The following is a 22,002-nucleotide window of genomic DNA, read 5'->3' as shown; positions in this document are numbered from 1 at the left end:
GAAACGTTAGTAAGAGTTTAGACAGAAATTGACGAACATTCTTTAATTTTTTATTTTTTTTAAAAAAGTTATAATTTCAAACTTTTTATGGAAATTTGAACTTATTGCTCTTAATAATTTAGATGTTATATATGTTTTGACTAACTAAGTTGTGCTTTAATTGTAATAAACTCTTGTTATACGCTCATACCATCATGATTATTATCAGGTTAAAAAAGCAACTTTTTATGGAAGAAGTGTTAGAAGACGTTTTAATCAATCGAGTCATGTTCATATTTGGAGTTTGTGTTTGTGTAATAAATAAATATTGAAATAATAAAAGCTTATTTATGCTAATAAAACAAAGTTATTATAAGAAAGGTAGAATTTATTTAAATTAAAAAATTATAATTTTCAAACATAGAAATCTTTAGATAAATGAAAGAGATATTCGTTTTGACCTCCTAAATGAATAAAGATTACATAAGCAATTATGTCACATATACCAATACTTTGCTTCATTGGATGTGAATATATTATTAAATAAAGCATAATTTAAGTGCTCAAAGTTACCCACAAATAAAGGAAGATTCAAATCTATAAGGTTTGTTAATTTTGTTAAACAAATCGGTAAAAAAAAAAAATAAAATAAAATAAAAGGAAGATTTAAATCTCTAAGATTTCTAAATTTGTTAAATAGATATTAATTTTGTATTAAAATAAAATATTCTTAGAGAAAAAAAAAATCTAAACAAAATAAAAATCAAAAGTTATAATAATAATAATAATAACAAAAATAATAGGCAATCTTGATTAGGTGAAATTGACATAAATAAATAAATAAATAAATAAATAAATCATATTTTTTTATCTAAAAAATTTAGTTTGGTTATATATTTTAAATGCAATTGACATGTATAATGTTTTCTTTTAAATTATTTTCAATTTATTGTCCGTCCTCCTTTTATGAAAGTATTTTCTTTTAAAATGTTATGAGATTTAATCATACGTTAAGAATGTTGGTAAAGTTTCATTTTCATACGGCTAATTTGTAAAAATAAAAAAAAAATAAAAAAAAAATAAAAATCTAAAAAGAAATGTGGGAGGAAAACGGCGTCGTTGGAGGGGAGGTAGCTGGTTGAAGAAAAATAGGTGGTGACGGCAAACAAAGAAAACGACGAAATCACATTGAAAAAGAAGAGAGAATGAAAACACACAGAGAAAAGGGAAAGAACGAAAATTGGTAAAATCCCCAAAACCAAAACCAAAACCAAATCTCATCCTCTTCAAACCAACGCCCTTTCTCCTCCTCTCTTCCAATCCTAAATCCTCCATTCTCTTCTTCTTCCTCCTGGATCCGATCGCGCCCCTCAGGTACTCTTCGAATTCTTTACAATGCTGCTTTCCTTTTGTTTTTCTTGATTTCCGGGTTTTCTTTTATCTTCTCGGTTTGAGATTTTGGAGCTGATTGATTCTCATCGCGGAATTGTTTTGTGGGTTTGCTAGATCTGGGTTTGTTTTCCCTTTTCCTCGTTTTCCCATTTGTTTTCTCGCGTCTTTGTTTTGTTTGACTTTTTTTTTTTTTTTTTTTTTCTTCTTTTGTCGTGCTCCCGAAGTCGAGGTTTCTTTGGGTGGTTTGGGTTGATGGATGTTTTCTGGGTTTTTATTTTCGTCTTCTTTTAGGCTCTTGAAATTGAAATCTGATTTGAGTCGAGCGGAATTTGGAGGTCTACACGGCCCGATTTTACGTATTGTCTCATCATTTTTTGATGGGGAAAGTTTACATTGTTTGGGAATTTTAATTGGGTTTCTTTAGGGGCGTATGAATTTCTTTTTTGGTGTAGATGACTATCGGTCACTCAATCTTCTCGTTCCGGGAAATGGGAGTTGAATATTTGGGTCTGTTAGGGTTTAGACCAATTGAATCTTGTATGGGTCTGCAATGGTTTTGAATCTCATTTTCGATTCAACTCTCTATTTTGTGCATTTGCTTGGATTGATCGTGTTGTGTTTCGTTGACACCGTTGCTTTGTGNTTTTTTTTTTTTTTTTTTTTTTTTTTTTTTTTTTTTTTTTTTTTTTTTTTTTTTTTTTTTTTTTTTTTTTTTTTTTTTTTTTTTTTTCTTCTTTTGTCGTGCTCCCGAAGTCGAGGTTTCTTTGGGTGGTTTGGGTTGATGGATGTTTTCTGGGTTTTTATTTTCGTCTTCTTTTAGGCTCTTGAAATTGAAATCTGATTTGAGTCGAGCGGAATTTGGAGGTCTACACGGCCCGATTTTACGTATTGTCTCATCATTTTTTGATGGGGAAAGTTTACATTGTTTGGGAATTTTAATTGGGTTTCTTTAGGGGCGTATGAATTTCTTTTTTGGTGTAGATGACTATCGGTCACTCAATCTTCTCGTTCCGGGAAATGGGAGTTGAATATTTGGGTCTGTTAGGGTTTAGACCAATTGAATCTTGTATGGGTCTGCAATGGTTTTGAATCTCATTTTCGATTCAACTCTCTATTTTGTGCATTTGCTTGGATTGATCGTGTTGTGTTTCGTTGACACCGTTGCTTTGTGGCTTCTCTTTGAAAGCAAGCCTTTGATTTTCTTTTGAGCGTGTTAATAAGAATTCCATGCAAAGGTGTAATTCTTTTTTAAATTTTGGAAAGGTGTGGATGAAAGATTTGTCGGATCATGTTTTATAGATGAATGTGTCTGCTTGCTGTTCTTTCTTCTGTAATTTTAGAGATAAGATTCTAGTAGTTTAATAATTTCAAGGTTCTTACTAAGTTGTTCATGAATATGGATGAATCTTCAAGTATACTGATGACTACATGTTTATCGTCGAATTCCTCTTGAAGAATGTCTTGATGGGCTTCGGAAATTTATATAGGAATAGTAGGTATAGGTTGAGTGGCTATATTTCGTGTTAATTAAGTTGACTAGTTTTCGTGCCTTGTCGGTTTTTCCTTACCATGGGACATAAATGTTTTAGGCTGAAGAGCAGAGAACTTGTTATCTTCCCCAGTGCAATGGGAAAAAGAAAACATATATCATATATCTGATTCCAAGGTAGAAATTGTACTTTAATAATCATTGGGTACTTCCAACAATAATATTTGAGGTTCCAAAATTCTAATTAAATTATTTTCCACTTATTTATTTGGCTAATTTTCTATTTTCTTTTGCTTGACATGCAATTGTATTTCAGGTCTCTCTTGGCAATTTTTTGACTTCGTCTTGTTGTGATTTAGCTTTTGGAGATTTTCGATCCTTCATACATTCGTTAATGAGTAGTTGACTTTGAAAACGGTGCATTTTAAATTATTTGAAAGTCTGTAAGAACTTAGGATGGGTAGTAACATTAGTTTTGAGATCTTGTTTCTTCTCAAAAAGCATTAGGTTTGAGTATATATTTTGTTTACGGTCACTAGTTATTATTTGATTTGTCTACAAAGCTTATAATTTGTTGTGGATGGCCTTATGGCTTTGCTTCACTATTTGCTTTTCTATGTATTTCTGTTGTTTAAAATGCTAATGGGTTATGAATTACCTGCAGGTATCTGTGGTTTTAAGAATTTGGATATGATTGATGGAAGATAATAAACATACAGATGGCTAAAATGTCTGCTTCTGCTTCTTCATCGTGGGAGCGTGCTCAACGCCTTTATGAAAAAGTAGTCCTTCTCTCTCATTTTGAAACCTTTTTTTGGTTTTAGTCTCTAAATTAGTTAGCATAAAACGTGGATCATGATTTAAGCGTTATTAAAGGTGAACCAAACTTTGGTAGTCTGGAGGTTCGATTAAGATCAATTTTGTGCATTTAAGTCTTGGATGCTATGGTTTCTTATAGAATATGTGATGTGCGTTTTTTTTTCTTCTAAATTTGTCAATAATTTTGGTGTCTATATCTTTACAGAATATTGAGCTGGAGAATCGACGTAGAAGGTCAGCTCAGGCTCGAATTCCTTCCGATCCCAATGCATGGCAACAAATGCGCGAAAATTACGAAGCAATAATCCTTGAGGATTATGCCTTTTCTGAACAGCACAATATTGAATATGCTCTGTGGCAATTGCATTACAAGCGAATTGAGGAGTTGAGGGCACATTTCAGTGCTGCTTTAGCTTCTGCTGGTTCTAACAATTCTCAAGCCGTGCCTACAAGGCCTGACAGAGTTTCTAAGATAAGATTGCAGTTCAAAACGTTTCTTTCTGAAGCTACTGGATTTTACCATGATTTAATATTGAAAATCAGAGCAAAATATGGGCTCCCTTTGGGTTCTTTCTTGGAGGAAGCAGACAACCGTATGGCTACAGATAAAGATGGAAAGAAGTATGCTGACATGAAGAAAGGTCTCATTTCTTGTCATCGTTGTTTGATATACTTGGGTGATCTTGCACGCTACAAAGGGTTATATGGTGAAGGCGATTCCAAAAATCGGGAGTATACTGCAGCTTCAAGTTACTACCTGCAAGCTGCTTCACTTTGGCCATCGAGTGGCAATCCTCATCATCAGGTCCTTATTGAATAATTTGAATATTAATCCTTTATTTTGATTCCTTTATTACTATTTTTGTTTGCCTTTGAATGTATATGCTTTTCATCTTTATTCTGAGCTTTTCACTTATGTTCAAGCGTTTCCATCTTTCAGCTTGCTATATTAGCTTCATACTCAGGAGATGAGTTGGTTGCTGTTTATCGATATTTCCGTAGCCTGGCTGTTGATTCTCCATTTTCTACTGCCAGAGATAATTTGATTGTTGCATTTGAGAAGGTATTTTCCATTAGTACACCACTTAATGCAGTCTATCTTTCTGTATTTTCTTTTCTTATCTTTCTCTTGCTCATGACATGGATATAATTTTTAAATGCTACTATATATTGCACTACTCAAGGCTGACTTTTCAAGTAGAATTACTTATCTGTTTCGATTATGTATATTGTTTAATTCCATGTAGACTCTTTCTGCTTCTGAAACTTTATCAACTTCAAATCTTGATACCATGTTTCCAGCTTTTATTTATGCCTTGACAATTACTGTCTATTAACTTCACTGAAGTCTTGAGGTGATATTCCATTGGATTGGCTTCTTTTTATTTTTCGTAATTTCTTCATATCGAAATGTCTATGTTTCCTATCAAAAAAATCAATTGCTTGTTTTTTTTTACTGCATCACTCAGATGCAGACAACTGTGTAGCTGTTTAGCAGTCACGTTTTCTTATTACTGGTTTTGGAGTTAGACATTTAATTCAGTATTGATACTGAACTATCAGAGCCATCCTTTGTTTCCTATGTCTTTTGCAGAACCGTCAGAGCCATTCTCAGCTGTCAGGGACTGCTAAAACTTCTGTGGCGAAGGAATCACCTATTCGTTTTAGTGGAAAAGGGCGGAAGGGAGAATTAAAGCTTGCAACTAAAGATTCTAGTACTGAACCCCCTAAGGAGAGTGCGTTATCTGCACAGGATCCATTTAAATCCTTTTGCATTAGACTTGTTCGTTTAAATGGAATACTTTTCACACGCACAAGGTAATTACTTTGACTATTGACTTGTTTCCCTTTTTTTTTGTGTGTGTGTGTGGTGGGAGGGGGTTCCAACAGATATATATCTCTAAATTTTCTTCTTCTCTTCTTCGTCAGCCTAGAGACATTTGCGGAAGTTCTCTCATTGGTTAATAGTAGTTTCTCCGAACTTTTGTCTTCTGGGCCTGAAGAGGTACTGCTTTTTGGAATGGATGCTGCTGAGAACAGTCTCATCATAGTTAGAATTGTTGCAATTCTTATATTCACGGTTCACAATGTGAATAAAGAAACTGAAGGTCAGACGTACTCAGAAATTGTACAACGGGCTGTTTTGATACAGAATGCACATATTGCAGTTTTTGAGTTGATGGGTTCTATTCTAGATAGATGCTCCCAGTTGCGTGATCCTTTGTCAAGTTTTTTTCTGCCTGGCCTTCTAGTTCTTGTTGAATGGTTGGCATGTTGCCCTGAAATTGCAGCAGGTAGTGAAGTGGATGATAAACAGGCGACTGCTAGATCAAAATTTTGGAACCATTGCATCTCTTTCTTCAACAGGCTTTTGTCAAGTGGTTCTGTGTCTTTAGATGATGATGAGGATGAAACTTGCTTTTTTAACCTCAGTAAATATGAAGAGGGTGAAACTGAAAATCGGCTTGCATTATGGGAGGATATTGAATTAAGGGGATTCTTGCCACTTCTTCCTGCGCAGACAATATTGGATTTTTCAAGGAAGCATTCTGGAAGCGACAGCAACAAAGAGAAGGTCGCTCGCATTAGAAGGATTCTGGCTGCAGGGAAGGCTTTAGCAAATGTAGTCAAGATTGATCAAGAACCAATATTTTACAATTCAAAGGTGAAAAGGTTTTGCACTGGTGTCGAACCTCAAGAGCCAAATGATTTTGTCATTCCATTGTCTTCTAGCATGGTTCCTGGTCCAGGGAATGCTATGCAACAAACTCTAGTAGAGAAAACAAACAATTTGGCAGCTGGTAAGGCAAGTTCACCGCTAGTTTTGGAAGGGGAAGAGGAGGATGAAGTAATTGTCTTCAAGCCACTAGTTGCTGAGAAGCGAATTGAAATGGCTGATTCACTGCAGTCGGGTTATGAGGGTTTGCAACTTGGAAAGAGTTCTTCTGGAGGTGATCTGAGATCCTATGGTGGCGTGAAAATCTCTTCTGATGATGTTTACCAGACAAATGGTTTTGAGTCAAGTTATCAAGCACCTGTTACTGCTGCAAATATTAACACTCTCCATTGGCAAAAAATTCAGGCAAATGCTTCTAAATGGCCACAAGAACAGAAAACTGGTCTAGTTGACAGCTTACAAAGTTTGAGGTTATTTGAAAATGGCCATGGGATGAAATCTGATCTTCAGAATGGTACAAGCATGTTTAATCCTGCAGCAGCTCACTCGATGCCTATCAATCAAGCTTTCAGCGTAAATAACGATGTTTTTTACGGTGACAACAAGGCCATAGGAGGAGCTCTTGTACAATCTAGGAATGATGTCCCTGCCTCGTTTGGAGGCCTTATTGACCCAATGACTACAAGTGTATTTTCTAGTCTTCAATTAGGGCTGAGAAAAAACCCAGTTGGTCGACCGGTTAGGCATCTTGGCCCTCCTCCTGGATTTAACCATGTTCCAACGAAGCACGCTAATGAATCCCTTCCTGGGTCAGAGTTTAGAAGCGAGAATCAGATCATGGATGATTATAGCTGGTTGGATGGACATCAGCTGCCCTCTTCTACAAAAGGCTCTGCTAATGCTGTGCATCTCACATCTCAGATGAATGCTCAGCAAATCGGTGGCAGTAATGTGTTGAGTGGGACAATCAACTTTCCTTTTCCTGGAAAACAGGTTCCGAATGTGCAGTCCCCAATAGGAAAACAGAACGGCTGGCCTGACTTTCAGGTGCTTGAGCAGCTAAAACAACACAATGAACATCTCCAACCACATCAACAGCTTGTGAATGGTGGTAGCCAACTCTTTACTTCTCTGCCTGAGCAATATCCAGGGCAGTCTATATGGACAGGTCGTTACTTCATGTGATGTCGTATGAGAGTATAGATGGTATGCCAGTCTTCTACTCTAAACTGTTGAATTATGATGATATTTAAATGATCAATTATTAAAAAGATTTCAGTCTTATCTTAACTTATTTCCTTGATTCTTGAGGTCCTTGGGAATGATAATGGTGATTGTACCGCATCCTGGTGCGAAATTGAACTCCACCTTAGCTGCTTGTTGAAAAATTTATCGGAGCATTTCTGGCCTTGGATTTAAGCAGGCACTTGCTACCATACAGGTACAATACGACCCATATCCATTTTGTAGTTGATATACATCTCTGGTAGCTTGCTCACTTTCTAAATCTATTTGTGATCACCTTCTGTTTCAACGTTTTTATTTTAGTCCTGTTTAGTTTGATTTTGTATTATTGGAGTCTGTTTTTCTAGGATTTGTGGTCTCCCTTCATTGTGGCACTTATTTTTCTAGGATTTTACTCGATGAAAGCTTGGTTTCTTGCCAAAAAAAGAAAACTTAGGTGGTTATATGTGAGATGATTTTACACATTCTCTGCCTTGTGTTGATGTAGCAAATTGGCCGAGCTCTCCAGCAAAAGGAGGAAGAGAAAATGGAAAACGTTGTTCGAAGAGCTGTTCGTATGGGAAGTAAATGCCTTGTCACGTTGTTCGATGAGTGTTCTTAAGTTGATCGGGTTTTGGGGGATTGGTGGGATAAGATGGTGTACTCAGTAATAAGCTACTACTTAACTGTGGAGTCTAGCTGTGAGAAATGGTTTTAGTATGATCATCCAAGGCAGGTGACATAATAATATTGTGCTGCTTGTGCCTGTTCTGAAGACTACATACACTCTTTGATCTGTGCCTCATGATGATGGTGGTGGTGGTGGGTTTCAAAATCATCATCATATGTTTGGTTTGGTTTGGTTTGGTTTGGATGATATTAATCATCACCCTATCAGTTGTGAAAGGGCGGTTGGTTATTATGCTGTGCACTATTTTGTTATGAGTGAGGAGCTGGATGGAGTCTTTAGGAACTTTCTGAGTCTTGAATTGAATGTTGTAGAGGTCGAGGTCGAGGTCGAGTCGGGCTTTCTTCTTCTAGTACGGAAATAATTTGTGAAATGTATGCATCGGACATGTTTGCTTGTACTGTACTATTCTGGTTTATCCAACACCTTTTGTCTCCATGTTTTAGTAGCTTAGCTTGGTTTGGTTCCATTATATTGTGATGCTGTTGCCTATGGCTGATCTATTAGATCCACATACCTTCTCATCATCATAGCCAAACTGCTTTCTTTGTACATTCTCCTCATCATAGGGTTGAGTATGAGATACCAAGGATGTGGTTGGTTACTTGCTCCTCACCCTTTGGTGGTTATACGCATGTGTCTCAAAGTGACGTCAATTTTTTGGTGATAGGTTAGATAAAAGTTGAGATTTTCCTTATTTAGATTTACATGTTTTCATTAGTTGATTGAATACATTCGTTTGATCATTTGACAAACACGTCAATGGATTACCAAAGTTTTAGATGACAATTTTGTAGGGAGTGACACAGATTTAGTTGGTCACTCTCTAGCCATTTTAGGATAAGTTAAATATTTAAATAGGTTGAAGTCTTTAATCTCCGTATTCTAGCTCTTTCAATAGTAGAGTCTCTTATTCTTCCATAATGTCTTTCTAGTTATGAATGTCAATGTTTGTGAGAGCTTCTTAAACGAAAATCTCTAAGGGATTGGAGAGGTCTAGAGAGGATTCTCGATTCTATAGAGGAGAAAGTGTGGCATGCACATTTTGATCAACCCAAGGGTCATATTTGTAAAAATTGGGTAGAAGAAAATGCAACACACAAGTCTTATCGACAAAGTTGAATAGCTCAAGTGGTTAGAGCGTCGACCTAACAAAACATAAGCCATGTGGGTAATTAGCAGTGTATTATTATAAGATTAATATTAAACGAACTAAGACAATTTAATTTTCCTGTTCTACTAATTGTGGAAGGAGTGAATCCTATAAGCCATGTGAGTAATTAGCGGTATATTATTATACAGAAATGGCCGAATTCAGTCCCACTCCAAAAAGTCGATTAGCCACCACTCCAAAAAGTCGATACACCACCAATCAAAATGAGAATACATTAGGATCCAGATTCAGTCAGCCGAAGGTTAAGACAGAAGGTACCCCACTTTGAACCCTCAAAACAAAATGAGAATACATCCAGTCTACCTAAGACTAAGACCTAAGATACACCCCCTCTCAAAAAGGCTGATTGTGTGCAATCTCACGCTTGTTATTCCCCCATCTTTTCATTCTCTACGGCGTCTACGAGCCATCTTTTCATTCTTTACGATGTCTACGAGGGTCGATAACTCTCCGGTGTGTTATTCAAATTATCATTCAATGGAAAGGTTGTAGTAGAATACAAAGAAGCTAACTGACCTTGTAATTCGCATCCCATGAATGTTAAAGAGGATAACTCACCCGTATTATTATCGTGGTCTCTAGGATATAATGTGTGATCCAGTCTCCTTCAGCATTTGATCAGAGTAGTCGGGCGTAAAAGCATGGTTCCAACTACTTTATCTGAAGAACGATGTAAATAGAGTCAACGTACCCCTCTCTATCATATCAACGTTGTCTCTATCATGGGATGATTTCATTAGGGTGATAAACTAATGCGCCACTTCCCTGAGACTGGACCGAGTTCTATATTGAATGATACTATAGATCGAGCCCAATTATTTTTGTATATGTTTTTATCTCTAAAGGGTAACAGAATTGAGGGAGTACTTTTTTGTACCAGAATTAAGATGGTTTATTAAAGGAGTAATTAATAGTTGTTGAATGTTATATATCTAAAGGGTAACAGATTTAGGTGAGTACTTTTTCGACTAACCCGCCACTGTTCAGTTACTCGATGACGGCATAACTCTGCATCGGTGATAATAAATTTGAGTCGGTCGGGTTTTAAAAGTTCGAGCCATTAGAATAAAAAATTATATTATAATTATTAATTAAGAAACTTCCATATATTATAATTAATAATTTTTGTTGTAAAAGATGGAAGTGACAATTTTGATTACGTGTAACGTTAATAGGTTAGGTATTTAAATTGTGCAGTGTATTCGAATGGAGAAATTTTTGGGACCAACTTGAAATTTTGAGTTAGGTGAGTTGATTGACTAGAGCAACTCATCCGAGCGTAACTTTCAAGTTAGGTAAAATCTCAACACTCACAAGTCCACAACCTATTATTAACATTGGTTACAAACGCTAGCCTATATTATCTTCTTTGGGCTTTTCCTTTCGGGCTTACCCTCAAAGCTTTAAAACGCATCTACTAGGAGAATGTTTTGTTCTCCTCTCCCCCTAAGGTGGGACATCAAAGACGTCAATTATTTTTTATATTTATAATAATCTTAAAAAGTAAGGTAGGATAGGGTTGAGTTGTAACTCTATTTTCAAGTTGGTATGGTTGACCCAATAAAAAATGTCAACCCACAAATCAACTCAAATTTATTGTTTTTTTCCGAAAAATTCAACCCCAACCAAATTGAATAATCTCGATTGATCTAGTTGTCTGGTCATATGAATACTCTCCAAAAATATTATACATAAAATAAATATAATACGATTTTTTAATAAAAAAAAAAACATTAAATGAACAATTATAAAACAAATTTAATTCCTTTTATTTTATTATTATTACTATTATATTATTATTATTATTATTTTGAATTTAGTCAACATCCTTAATTTTAAAGCTTTAATAATAAATATAAAAGTAAAGTTATTAATGAAAAGTAAATTAAATTTACCATATTTAAACCTACTAAATTTGAGTTTACAAAATATAGAAAGGTTATAATGGGCATTTAACATATGGGAAGAAAGCCAACTGCAATTTAAAAAAATAAAAAGAAAAAAAAATTATAAAATATAAATATTTTGCATGAATTAAATCTAATTTTTAGTTTTAAATGTAAGTTTTATACTTTTTATTTTATTTTATTTACTTTATCGGGCATTTGTGCTTTTTTTTATCGAGCATATTGACGAGTCACATTGTATCATAATAGTTGACCTAGGAATGGAGGCAGTTCCCCTCATGTTTAGGTACGATTGAAATTCAGTGGGTTCATAATAAATTTTGGAAATGTTTTATTTTGCATTTTGTGCTTCCAATAGTTTTAAACGGTTTTGGTCGGTCTAGGTCTAGAAAGTCAGGTTGTTACAATAACCTTATATTAGCATCCACAATGTAACCCGATAATACCAGCTTCAGTGATACAATGTGGACCCGAACAATCTATGCAGTTCAGTACTAAATAATGCATCATACACAGTGATAACGCATTCTTTCTTTTGCATAGTAATCTTATATAACATACTATAACAATTCATTCATGATTATTCATCCAGGCGAGCTTAAACAAAAAAAAAACTTAGCCCTACATAGCAATCCACACGCTATAATATCTCATCTTCGAGCAAAATACTAGAACCTATAATAGCAATTAACATATCATGCTCTGCTTTTCGTTCTTATCCATCGTAATTAATATTCAAGTCAGAGCTTAAAGAATCTGATCTACTACTTACCTTAAACAACGTAAAAATATCAAATTCCTTTCCCTTTTTGGCCCGTGAAAATATAGCACCCTTAAAGTAAAACCTACCTTAAATTACTTTTCTACGAGTGAATACTTGACTTGTATTGTATGTAGGGATTTCAAATTTTAAATTCGGATAGTATTACAGATTAATTGCTATTTTTATTATAATCTAAGAATGACTTACCTATAAAAAAATATTAATAAAATATTACATATTTAATATTAAAAATAAATTTAAAGACTAACCTATTGACAGTAATATTTTTTTTTTACTTTTTTTTAGGGTTTATTGTGTTAGACAACAGGACTCTCCAGAATGATATGATATTATTGTCCATAAGCTCTAATGGCTTTGCTTTGAGCTTTCCTAAAGGTCTCATACTTTCATCACCCCTCGAACAAAGCACGCCTCTCCTTAATCGAGGCTTGACTCCTTGCCAATCTATTGGCACGGTTAAGTTTAGGGCATGGCTCTGATACCATGTTAGACGAACACGACTTTCCACAATGGTATGATATTGTCCACTTTGAGCATAAGCTCTCATAACTTTGCTTTGACCTTCCCAAAAAGTCTCGTACCAATTGAGTTAGTATTTCTCATTTATAAACCCATGATCATTCCCTACATTAACGGGTGAGATTTTCATTGTCCAAAGTATATGACAATAAAAAAAAAACAGAATTGGAGCGACACTTAGAAATTGGCCCACACAGCCATCTGTTGTGTATATAGAGACACCAACATTCAATCTTCATTTCGCCATTAATCCATTCCCTTTCTCTCTGCAGATGGGAAGAACTGTTCCCACTGCTTCAATGGCGACCAAATCCACTGCCTTCTTCCTCCTCCTATTGGCCTTCTACACTCCCCTCCTCCATGGCTCCCCGATCAAGACCATTGTCGTTCTCGTCATGGAGAATCGCTCCTTCGATCACATGCTCGGCTGGATGAAGAAACTCAACCCTGAAATCAATGGTGTCGATGGCTCTGAATCCAACTTCCTCAACGCCGCTGATCCGAAATCCAAACAGTTCTTCTTCAAGGACCAGGCTCACTATGTCGACCCTGACCCTGGCCACTCCTTTCAAGCCATTCGAGAGCAGATTTTCGGCTCCAATGACACCTCTGCAAATCCCCCGCCCATGAACGGATTCGCTCAGCAGGCTTTCTCCATGGATAACACCTCCGCTATGTCTGCCGATGTGATGAATGGATTTCAGCCCGATAAGGTGGCCGTCTATAAAGCTCTAGTCTCCGAATTTGCGGTTTTCGACAGGTGATTTTGTTGTAATTTCTTTTTAGGTTGCGGATTGGAAATTTTGGTTATCAGTTTGATTATAAACGAAAATTGGAATGTATTTTTACAGGTGGTTCGCGTCTGTACCGGCCTCGACGCAGCCGAATCGGCTCTACGTTCACTCAGGGACCTCTGCTGGAGCCACCAGCAATGTTGCATCACTCCTTGCCAAAGGCTATCCACAGCGAACCATTTTTGAGAATGTCTACGACGCTGGATTGTCCTTCGGAATCTACTACCAGAACGTTCCGTCGACGATGTTTTATCGGAATCTACGGAAACTGAAATACCTGAACAAATTTCACCTATTTGGTCAGTTCAAGCTGCACGCAAGTCAGGGGAAATTGCCGAACTACGTGGTGTTGGAGCCACGGTACTTTGATCTGCCATTGGAGCCAGGGAACGATGATCATCCATCGCACGATGTGTACCAAGGACAGATGTTCGTGAAGGAGGTTTACGAGACGCTCAGAGCATCGCCACAGTGGAATGAAACTCTGTTCATCATCACCTACGATGAGCACGGCGGATACTACGACCACGTTCCGACGCCGGTCAACGTCCCTAGCCCCGACGGAATCGTCGGACAGGAGCCATTTCTTTTCAATTTCGATCGGCTTGGAGTTCGAGTTCCTACCATTATGATCTCGCCGTGGATAGAGAAGGGCATCGGCACGTATCCTTTCCTCTATTTTCACCTCTATATTACTTCCTTTTGTCATTTTTTTTTGTTCATAATTTATAATTTCTGTTTCATAATATGCTTGAGATTTAAATCATATTCATATTCAATTCCCTAATTAATTACCACAAACTTCATCAACAAAATAGAAGGAACTTTAAAAACATTTAACCAATCATGTTTTATGATGGTGATGCAGTTGTTCATGGCCCTAATGGATCACCCTCTCCAACATCTGAGTACGAACACTCCTCCATTCCCGCCACCGTCAAGAACATCTTCAACCTCTCATCTCCCTTCCTCACCAAGAGGGACGAGTGGGCCGGATCCTTCGAGTTCATCCTCCAAACCCTCACCTCCCCAAGATCCGACTGTCCCGGTGAGTCCACAACATCAACCTTACTACAAACCAAACCAACGTTTCATTTTTTATGATCTATTTGAACTTACGAATCTATCTATCAATTTCGATATAGAACAACTTCCAACGCCGGTGAAAATCAGGGACAGCCCTGCGAACGAATCAGCCAAGCTTACGGAGTTTCAGCAGGAGCTCATGCAGTTGGCTGCAGTTTTGAAAGGAGAGCATATCCTCAGTAGTTACTCAGAAACCTTTGGAAAGGATATGACTGTGAAGGAAGGTAGGGAGTATATAAGGGAGGCCGTAAACAGATTCTTTGAGGCAGGGCGTTTAGCTGAGAAAATGGGAGTTGATGAAGACCAAATTGTCCAAATGAAACCATCCCTTTCTTCAAGATCCTCACCAACACCTACACAATTTCCTTAATAATACAGGTAAAAAATGATACCAAAACTCAATAAAACTCGACGTAAACAAATTGTCGTGTAAAGACACAGTTATGTAACTCTTTACGAGGTGTTTATCTCATAGTAAAAGTTCATGTATGTGAATTCACTCAAATTACAATATAGATTATTATACATAAATGATTTTCGACCTTAGGAATCTATATGAGAGAGAGTTTACAGGGTAGGCCGAGAGAGGCAAGTGATTTGGATGGTTCTTCATATGACTCAAGAACTAGACACACTTGAACTACCCAACCCAAGCCATAAAATTGGGTTGAGTTAGATTTATTTATTTTTGGTTTGCGTTAGTGTGAGATCTCACATCAATTATAGAAGGGAACTCCGCCCTGAAGGAGAGTGAATTGTGAGATCCTACATTGGTTGGAGAGGGAAACGAAACGTTGTTTATAAGTGCATGAAATCTCTCGAACCCCATGATGAAAAGTCCAAAGAGGACAATATCTGTTAGAGATGAGTTTGAATATCATAGTTAGTTGAAAATTTTGGGTTTTGTCTGGTGGCTCGAAAATAGAGTTACAACCATCCATTATTATCATTTCAACCATTTTTTTTTAGTTATTGTTTTAAAGTTTTCCCTATTATCTTATCCCTAACAAAAATGTAATAAAAATACTGTGAATTTAAAAACCTCGGGTAAAATGTAATTTTTTTAAGTTAATTTAATAAAATTATGGTTAAATTTTTAAAAGTTTTAATAATATACTTAAATGGTTTAAAATACCATTTATTATTAATTTTGGAAGAAAATAGTTCATTTTTATTTTTATTTAATAATTTATTTTTTAAAAAATACCCTCAAATTTAGGATTTATTTGAGATATGTCCAATGTGTTAAATCATACTTGATTGTGTATACTACGGCTCCAAACTCAAACGTGACGAGCCAAGAGCAATGCATTAGGAAAAATGTTAGTGGCATCGAGTGCGAGAGTTGCTAAAGCCAAGGGAGAATTCTCTTTCAGGCTGCGTGCGGTACTATTATGTAAAAGAGAAAGCCAAGTTGAGCTTTCAAGTGAAGTCGGCTAGATTTATTTTTAAAAAAAAAATGTTTAAGGTTGTTAGAATTTCCAACTAGCCTCGGGTATAAACCCTTTGGATTGATTAAGGTTCACATATATGTGAAAGACTATTAAAGAGCTGCCGACTAGGCTCTAGTAGTGATTTGTGTAGATTGATAGGGTCTTAATAAATATCTCAATATTGGTTTAGCTAGAGAAAGGCTTCCTTCAAATTTATGTTATCGGGTTACTTTTAGAGGGTTACCAACTAACCTCACGTAGTGAATGGTCTAAATTGAGAGGGGCATCTCAGTAGTTGGTTCAACTACACGGTCACATCCTAATAATGTGTTGAATCATTAAGTTAGTTTTATTTGTGACAGTTTGCAAGGATCCTAAAAGAACCTAGCTTTGCAAATCTAGTAATTGGTGACGCTTATCATGTGCCATTTTATTAGAATACTATGTCGGGCCTACCAGGAAGTCGCCCCCGCTGACCTCTAATAGTGAACTATCTAGACTCACGGGTTCACATTATATCAAAGTAGTTGGCTCATGAATGAAGTTAGTCCACCTCTTGTTGACCTCTAATAATGAACTATCTAGACTCACGGTCTACATTGTATTAGAGTAGTTTGCTCAAAAATGAAGTTAGTCCACCTTATGTTTACCTCTAATAAAAATGAAGTTAGTCCACCTTATGTTGACCTTTAATAGTGAATTGTCTAGACTCACGGTCCACATTATATCATAGTAGTTGGCTCAAGAATGAGTTCAGTCCACTGTTCACATTAAAACAAACTCGGTTTTATTTCGTTTGAAAATGTTAATGGTTTTTATTTAGATATAAAATCTCTTTTCCAATTTGAAAATGACAGAAGTCCGTAAGCCTGTTTTCGGCAACAACCTTGGTCCCGATCCTCTAATGCTTCTTTCAAGCCATTCGAGAGCAGATTTTCGGCTCCGATAACACCTCCGCTAATCCCCCGCCGATGAACGGATTCGCTCAGCAGGCATTCTCCATGGACAACACTGCCACCATGTCTGCCGATGTAATGAATGGATTTCAGCCCGATTTGGTCGCCGTCTACAAGTCTCTCGTCTCCGATTTTGCAATTTTTGACAGGTGATTTTGTCGTAATTTGTTTTTCGATTGTAGATTGGTATTTGTGTGTTCTGAAATTGAAAGATCTGGAAATTGCAATTATCAGTCAGATTAGTTTGATTGTAAACGAAAATCGGAATGTGCGAACTGATTTTACAGGTGGTTCGCATCGGCACCGACCTCAACGATGTCGAATCGGCTCTACGTTCACTCAGGAACCTCCGTCGGAGCCACGAGTAACATTCCGTCATTCCTTGGCAAAGGCTATCCACAGCGAAAGATCTTCGAGAGTCTCGACGATGCTGGAATGTCCTTCGGAATCTACTTCCAGAACCTTCTGTCAACGCTAGCCTACGGAAATCTACGAAAACTGAAATACCTAAACAAATTTCATTTGTTTGATTTGGACTTCAAGCGGCACACAATTAGGGGAAATTACCGAACTACATGGTGCTGGAGCTGCGGTACTTCGATCTGCCGCTCGAGCTGGAGAACGATGATCATCTATCGCACAATGTGTACCAAGGACAGATGCTCATCAAGGAGGTTTACGAGACGCTCAAATCTTCGCTACAATGGAGCGTAACTCTGTTCATCATCACCTACGATGAGCACGGTCTCCGACGTTCCTAGCCTTGATGAAATCGTCGAGTTGGAGCTGTTTCTTTTCCGCTTTAATCGGCTCAGAATTCGAGTTTCGAACATTATGATCTCGTCGTGGATAGAGAAAGGCACTGATATGAATTCTTTATTAGTTCCTTTTATAATTTTTTTTTGTTCACAATTTTAGAAATTCTGTTTCACATTTGAAATTTAAATCACTTTTTTTTTTTTTTTATTTATCAAATTTCCTAGTTTATTTTTTAAAAACTATTTCAAAACCGGTTTACAAACAAAAGATATTTAGCTCTGATACTATTTGTAACCATTCAAACCCATCAGATATTGTTTGATTGTGAGATCTCACATTGATGGGAGAGAAGAAACGAAATTTTAAAAACCTTGAGAGAAAACCTAATGTAACTGAACCTGAAAAAAAGGGGTCGTCTGAGTTTTTCGCTCACACACGACCCACAAAGGGCGGCCGAAGACTGGGATGCCACAGAACTCGACCCCGACCTTCAGCCACCCCAAAACGACCTGCAAAGAACAAAAACAAAGAAAAACGAAAAGGAACAGAAAAAACCAGATGAAACTTCGGCAAGGCCAAACCATACGAAATCGACTTCAAAACCTCCATTTTACTCCACAAAAGTAATTCCAGAACCTGTTAAACACATCAGGGGTAGATTTAGACGAATCCTTTACGTTGAACACTGTCGGCAAGGGAGACGGAACGTCGGATTTCCGAACTTCTCCAGATCCGGGAGTGTGAGGCCCTTACAAGCCAAATCTATACAAAAAACGGGGTTAGGGGGAAGAAGAGACTCGGGAACGGAGAAAAAATGAGGGAAAAAGAACGTCGAAACGACGTTAACGAGGAGAGAGAAATGTCGCCGGAAAAACGCGCAGGCAACCGGGTGAAGAGGACGAAGTCCGACCCGAGGGCCGGATCCCGAAACCCGAACCGAACCCAGTCCCCTTAGGTCAGCCCAGTACCCGACGGTTCTCGCGGCCCAGTCGGTTCAGCCCAAAACGCATAAGCCCGGTTACGGCCCAACCCGACAACCTTGACCCGAGACCTGCAAGCCCAGTCCGAAGCTGAACCGCCCAGCCCAGCCCATCTGCACTTTTCCTTCAGCCGGGCCGGCCTGTCACCCACGAACGACTCGAAACCCGCGCCTCGATCCGAGACCCCTGCGACGCGTCTCCCTCTGGTTGTGCCACATGGCACGTCTGCAGCTCGGCTCCCCTCGGCTCCGGCGTCTCAATCGGCTCAGCGGAAGCTTCTCGGCTCCGGCGGCTTATTCGGCTCGGGAAACCTATTTCCAGCCCGTTTGTCACCGTTTCGACCCTCCCGAACTTAATTTCGGCCCTGTTTAAGGTAAAATAGATCATTTTAAGGGCGTATTTTACGAATTCAAGTTGGGAATTAATTATGTTTATGAAATACTAACGAAAGTGACAGATGAACCTATAGGAACCAACCACCAATGGAAGCATAGAACGTTCACGAGGAGCTAGGAGCTTACGTTATATAGGAAGTACTTCGGCTAAGGCCTACCAATTAAGTGGCTCACTCATCGTAGGTTACGCGTTATTTACTGTATGTTGGCACGTGCCCGTGGATTGCTCGTGTCATTAAATTGTATGCTAGTTTAATGTGCTTAAGTACGAACTCATGTGAACGTGAATGTATGCTAGGTATGTTGCTTAGTTTGATGTGATATGTTATGCATGTGACGAGATGTGGTTCCTGATTGATTATGGCATGATTGTGTGGAATATGTGAAGGTAAACAACATGAATTGTATGACATGAAACACGGTAAACTGTCTGGAATCATAACTCCGATAGAAATATATATGAAATGTGAATTGAAAATGAGAATGACATGAAGTATTGAACATGACAGGTGGGTTATGATCATTAATGATAAGTGTAGAAGTAGGGGGATCTCATGCATTATGTGTGTTCATGCATCTGGGGGATACCCCTATCCCATCACAAGGGTACGGACGCGTATATCCAATGGCAGGACAACAATCGTTATGCTTTGCATAGCGCTGTCATGACGGTTCTAGTTTTAACGGGTCCCGGCATAAGGGGCTCCCAGAGTATGCCCACCGGATAAGGAAAGTGGCCCAGCGGTATGCGAACTAGCTGGTGAGTTCATACTCGCACGTATGGGCTGTGTGTAGAGTATATGGTACACATCCACGATTACCCATTAGGACTGCACCGTAGGGAAAACAAAACGATAGGTCCCATCATTTCATTGCATGTGTTTGTTGCATAACCTCGATAGGGGGTCACTTACTGAGTATTCTAGAAATACTCAAGTCTCGTGCTACTTTACTTTTTCAGATAAGGGCAAGGCACCCATGTGACATCGATGACGACATCGTACACCCCGGGATCGTGGCATAAGCATAGGGTAGTTGTTTTATTTTTTTTTTCCATTTCATAGTCTAGGCTGAATTCGGTTTGCATCATTAGTATAGGTTAGTATAGGTTGAATTGTAATTGCATAATAAATCATAGGGTAGTATAAAACGTTCATTTCGGTTTTGTTCCTTTTCCTTTATTTCAATAATGTTCTTTTCTTTTTTTCCCCTGGTAATCATTTTCTCTTTCACGAGGTAATAAAAGGCGAGTGTAAGTCTCATGAACAAGGCTTATGTAATGTATATTTTGCATTTTCAAGGTATAGGAATGACCTTAGATTAAATAGGTAAAATTTTAGGGTTGTTACATCTAAATAGGACAATATCTATTAGTTGTGCCTTAAGCTGTTACAAATTTTATGTTGGGAGGCCTTTTGAAAATTTTCATAAGATGCACGTGAACTAGATAAAACATGCTAGAATAAGTTGTGTTGGTTTATGGGGAAAGTTTTCAATCTTAAGAGGTGAGGAATATGTAACGTGACCATATCACCGAAAATACAGAGAAATGTCGGAACTATCATGTACTGTATCTGTGTTCCAAATCCTAGACATGGATGGTTACAATATTTGGGTTTATGAAAATATGGGCCAATATTTGGGTTTATGAAAATATGGGCTAAGGGTTGAGAGGTTGTACGATAAAATTATTGATTTTATTTGAAAACACAAAATGTTTTTGAAACAAAAAAAATCGAAACAACAAGAATCATAAGAAGATTTATTATTTGATTCCTATGATAGATAGAGAAGAAGATGATATAGAATCAAGGTGTCATTCCTTACTATTATTCTTTATTTTAGTACTTTACAAGAATAGAATTAAAAAACTTGTTAATTTTTTAATTAAAATGAGTCCTCTTTTCCTAATCTCATCAGTCGCCCTCATAAAAATACGTCAACGTTCATGGCCCTAATGGATCACCCTGTCCAACATTTAGAGTATGAACACTCCTCTATTCCCGCCACCGTCAAGAACATCTTCAACCTCCCATCTCCGTTCACTCACCAAGAGGGACAAGTGGGCCGGATCCTTCGAGTTCATCGTCCAAAACCCCACGTCCCCGAGAACCGACTGTCCCGGTGAGTCCAAAACATCAACCTTACTACAAACCAAACCGAACGTTTCATTTTTTATGATCTATTTGAACTTACAAATCTATCTATCAATTTCGATATAGAACAACTTCCAACACCTCCACAATTGCCTTAATAAGGGTTGATTTGAGATTTGATTTTACAAAATCGTTTTTGTAAGAGCTCAAATCCACTGTTATCAGATATTGTTCGTTTTGGTCCGTTACATACCACCCGTCAGACTCACGATTTTAAAACGCATTTGTTTAGGAGAGGTTTTCATACTATTATAAAGAATGTTTCGTCCCCTCTACAACCAATATGGGATCTCACCGCCTTTTATCTTGGTTGCAAACTTAGCTTTAAAGTTATCCTAAGCCCATTTCGTTTCTTTGATTGTTATATGATATAAGAAATAATATGAAATGAAGTAAGGAGTATAAATGATAGAGAATTATCCGTTTGAGTGACATGCTATGGGGGCTACAGCAAAGGCCTCTCAATGTTTCGTCCCCTCTCCAACCAAAACATCATGGCTGAATTAATTCTCTATTTATAATCAAATAAATTATAAAAATATATAAATAGTAATAAATGGGGAGATAGAAAGATATTTGCCTATAATAAAATATTATTATAATTTAGTACTAAATATCTTCCACATAAACGAATTGCATCCTCAATAATACATTTTAGGGCATTTTAGCCATGAGACGGGTGTAGACATGATTTGATGATTCTAACCTCTATTTGAGCATGTCCGACAATAAATCGTGCCGCCTTTTATATATATAAAATGTGTGTTCGGGAGGAGTGGATCAGACAGTGA

At 37.3% G+C, this 22,002-nt stretch overlaps 2 protein-coding genes and 1 pseudogene across 2 annotated transcripts; all 3 read left to right on the top strand.

Annotated features, from left to right (window-relative positions):
• The first annotated feature begins 1,109 nt into the window (after positions 1-1,109).
• LOC111485383 (protein SMG7-like) lies at positions 1,110-8,716 on the top strand. Its single transcript, XM_023132250.1, has 8 exons — positions 1,110-1,353; positions 3,525-3,642; positions 3,885-4,484; positions 4,620-4,742; positions 5,274-5,497; positions 5,609-7,562; positions 7,668-7,797; positions 8,089-8,716. Exons 2-6 carry the CDS (start codon positions 3,580-3,582, stop codon positions 7,539-7,541), a joined length of 2,943 nt encoding a protein of 980 aa, XP_022988018.1. The 5' UTR covers positions 1,110-1,353; positions 3,525-3,579; the 3' UTR covers positions 7,542-7,562; positions 7,668-7,797; positions 8,089-8,716.
• Positions 8,717-12,901: 4,185 nt separating this feature from the next.
• Positions 12,902-15,018, top strand: LOC111485424 (non-specific phospholipase C2-like). The gene is made up of 4 exons (XM_023132303.1): positions 12,902-13,412; positions 13,504-14,105; positions 14,315-14,494; positions 14,592-15,018. Exons 1-4 carry the CDS (start codon positions 12,925-12,927, stop codon positions 14,900-14,902), a joined length of 1,581 nt encoding a protein of 526 aa, XP_022988071.1. The 5' UTR covers positions 12,902-12,924; the 3' UTR covers positions 14,903-15,018.
• A 1,861-nt stretch (positions 15,019-16,879) lies between these two features.
• Positions 16,880-21,309, top strand: LOC111485010 (annotated as a pseudogene).
• Positions 21,310-22,002: the final 693 nt, after the last annotated feature.

This window comes from Cucurbita maxima, unplaced genomic scaffold, assembly GCF_002738345.1.
Source record: "Cucurbita maxima cultivar Rimu unplaced genomic scaffold, Cmax_1.0 Cma_Scf00010, whole genome shotgun sequence".
Lineage (NCBI taxonomy): Eukaryota > Viridiplantae > Streptophyta > Magnoliopsida > Cucurbitales > Cucurbitaceae > Cucurbita > Cucurbita maxima.
The sequence above is the reverse complement of the archived record's forward strand: the minus strand, read 5'-3'. Positions and strand labels throughout refer to the sequence as shown.

Excerpts from the sequence above, each read along its gene's own strand:
- LOC111485383 (XM_023132250.1), top strand. The coding sequence starts at position 3,580 with ATGGCTAAAATGTCTGCTTCTGCTTCTTCATCGTGGGAGCGTGCTCAA. Across the intron at positions 3,643-3,884 it reads CTCAACGCCTTTATGAAAAA|AATATTGAGCTGGAGAATCG; the intron begins GTAGTCCTTCTC and ends ATATCTTTACAG. Across the intron at positions 4,743-5,273 it reads TGATTGTTGCATTTGAGAAG|AACCGTCAGAGCCATTCTCA; the intron begins GTATTTTCCATT and ends TGTCTTTTGCAG.
- LOC111485424 (XM_023132303.1), top strand. The coding sequence starts at position 12,925 with ATGGGAAGAACTGTTCCCACTGCTTCAATGGCGACCAAATCCACTGCC. Across the intron at positions 14,106-14,314 it reads GTGGATAGAGAAGGGCATCG|TTGTTCATGGCCCTAATGGA; the intron begins GCACGTATCCTT and ends ATGGTGATGCAG. Across the intron at positions 14,495-14,591 it reads CCCAAGATCCGACTGTCCCG|AACAACTTCCAACGCCGGTG; the intron begins GTGAGTCCACAA and ends ATTTCGATATAG.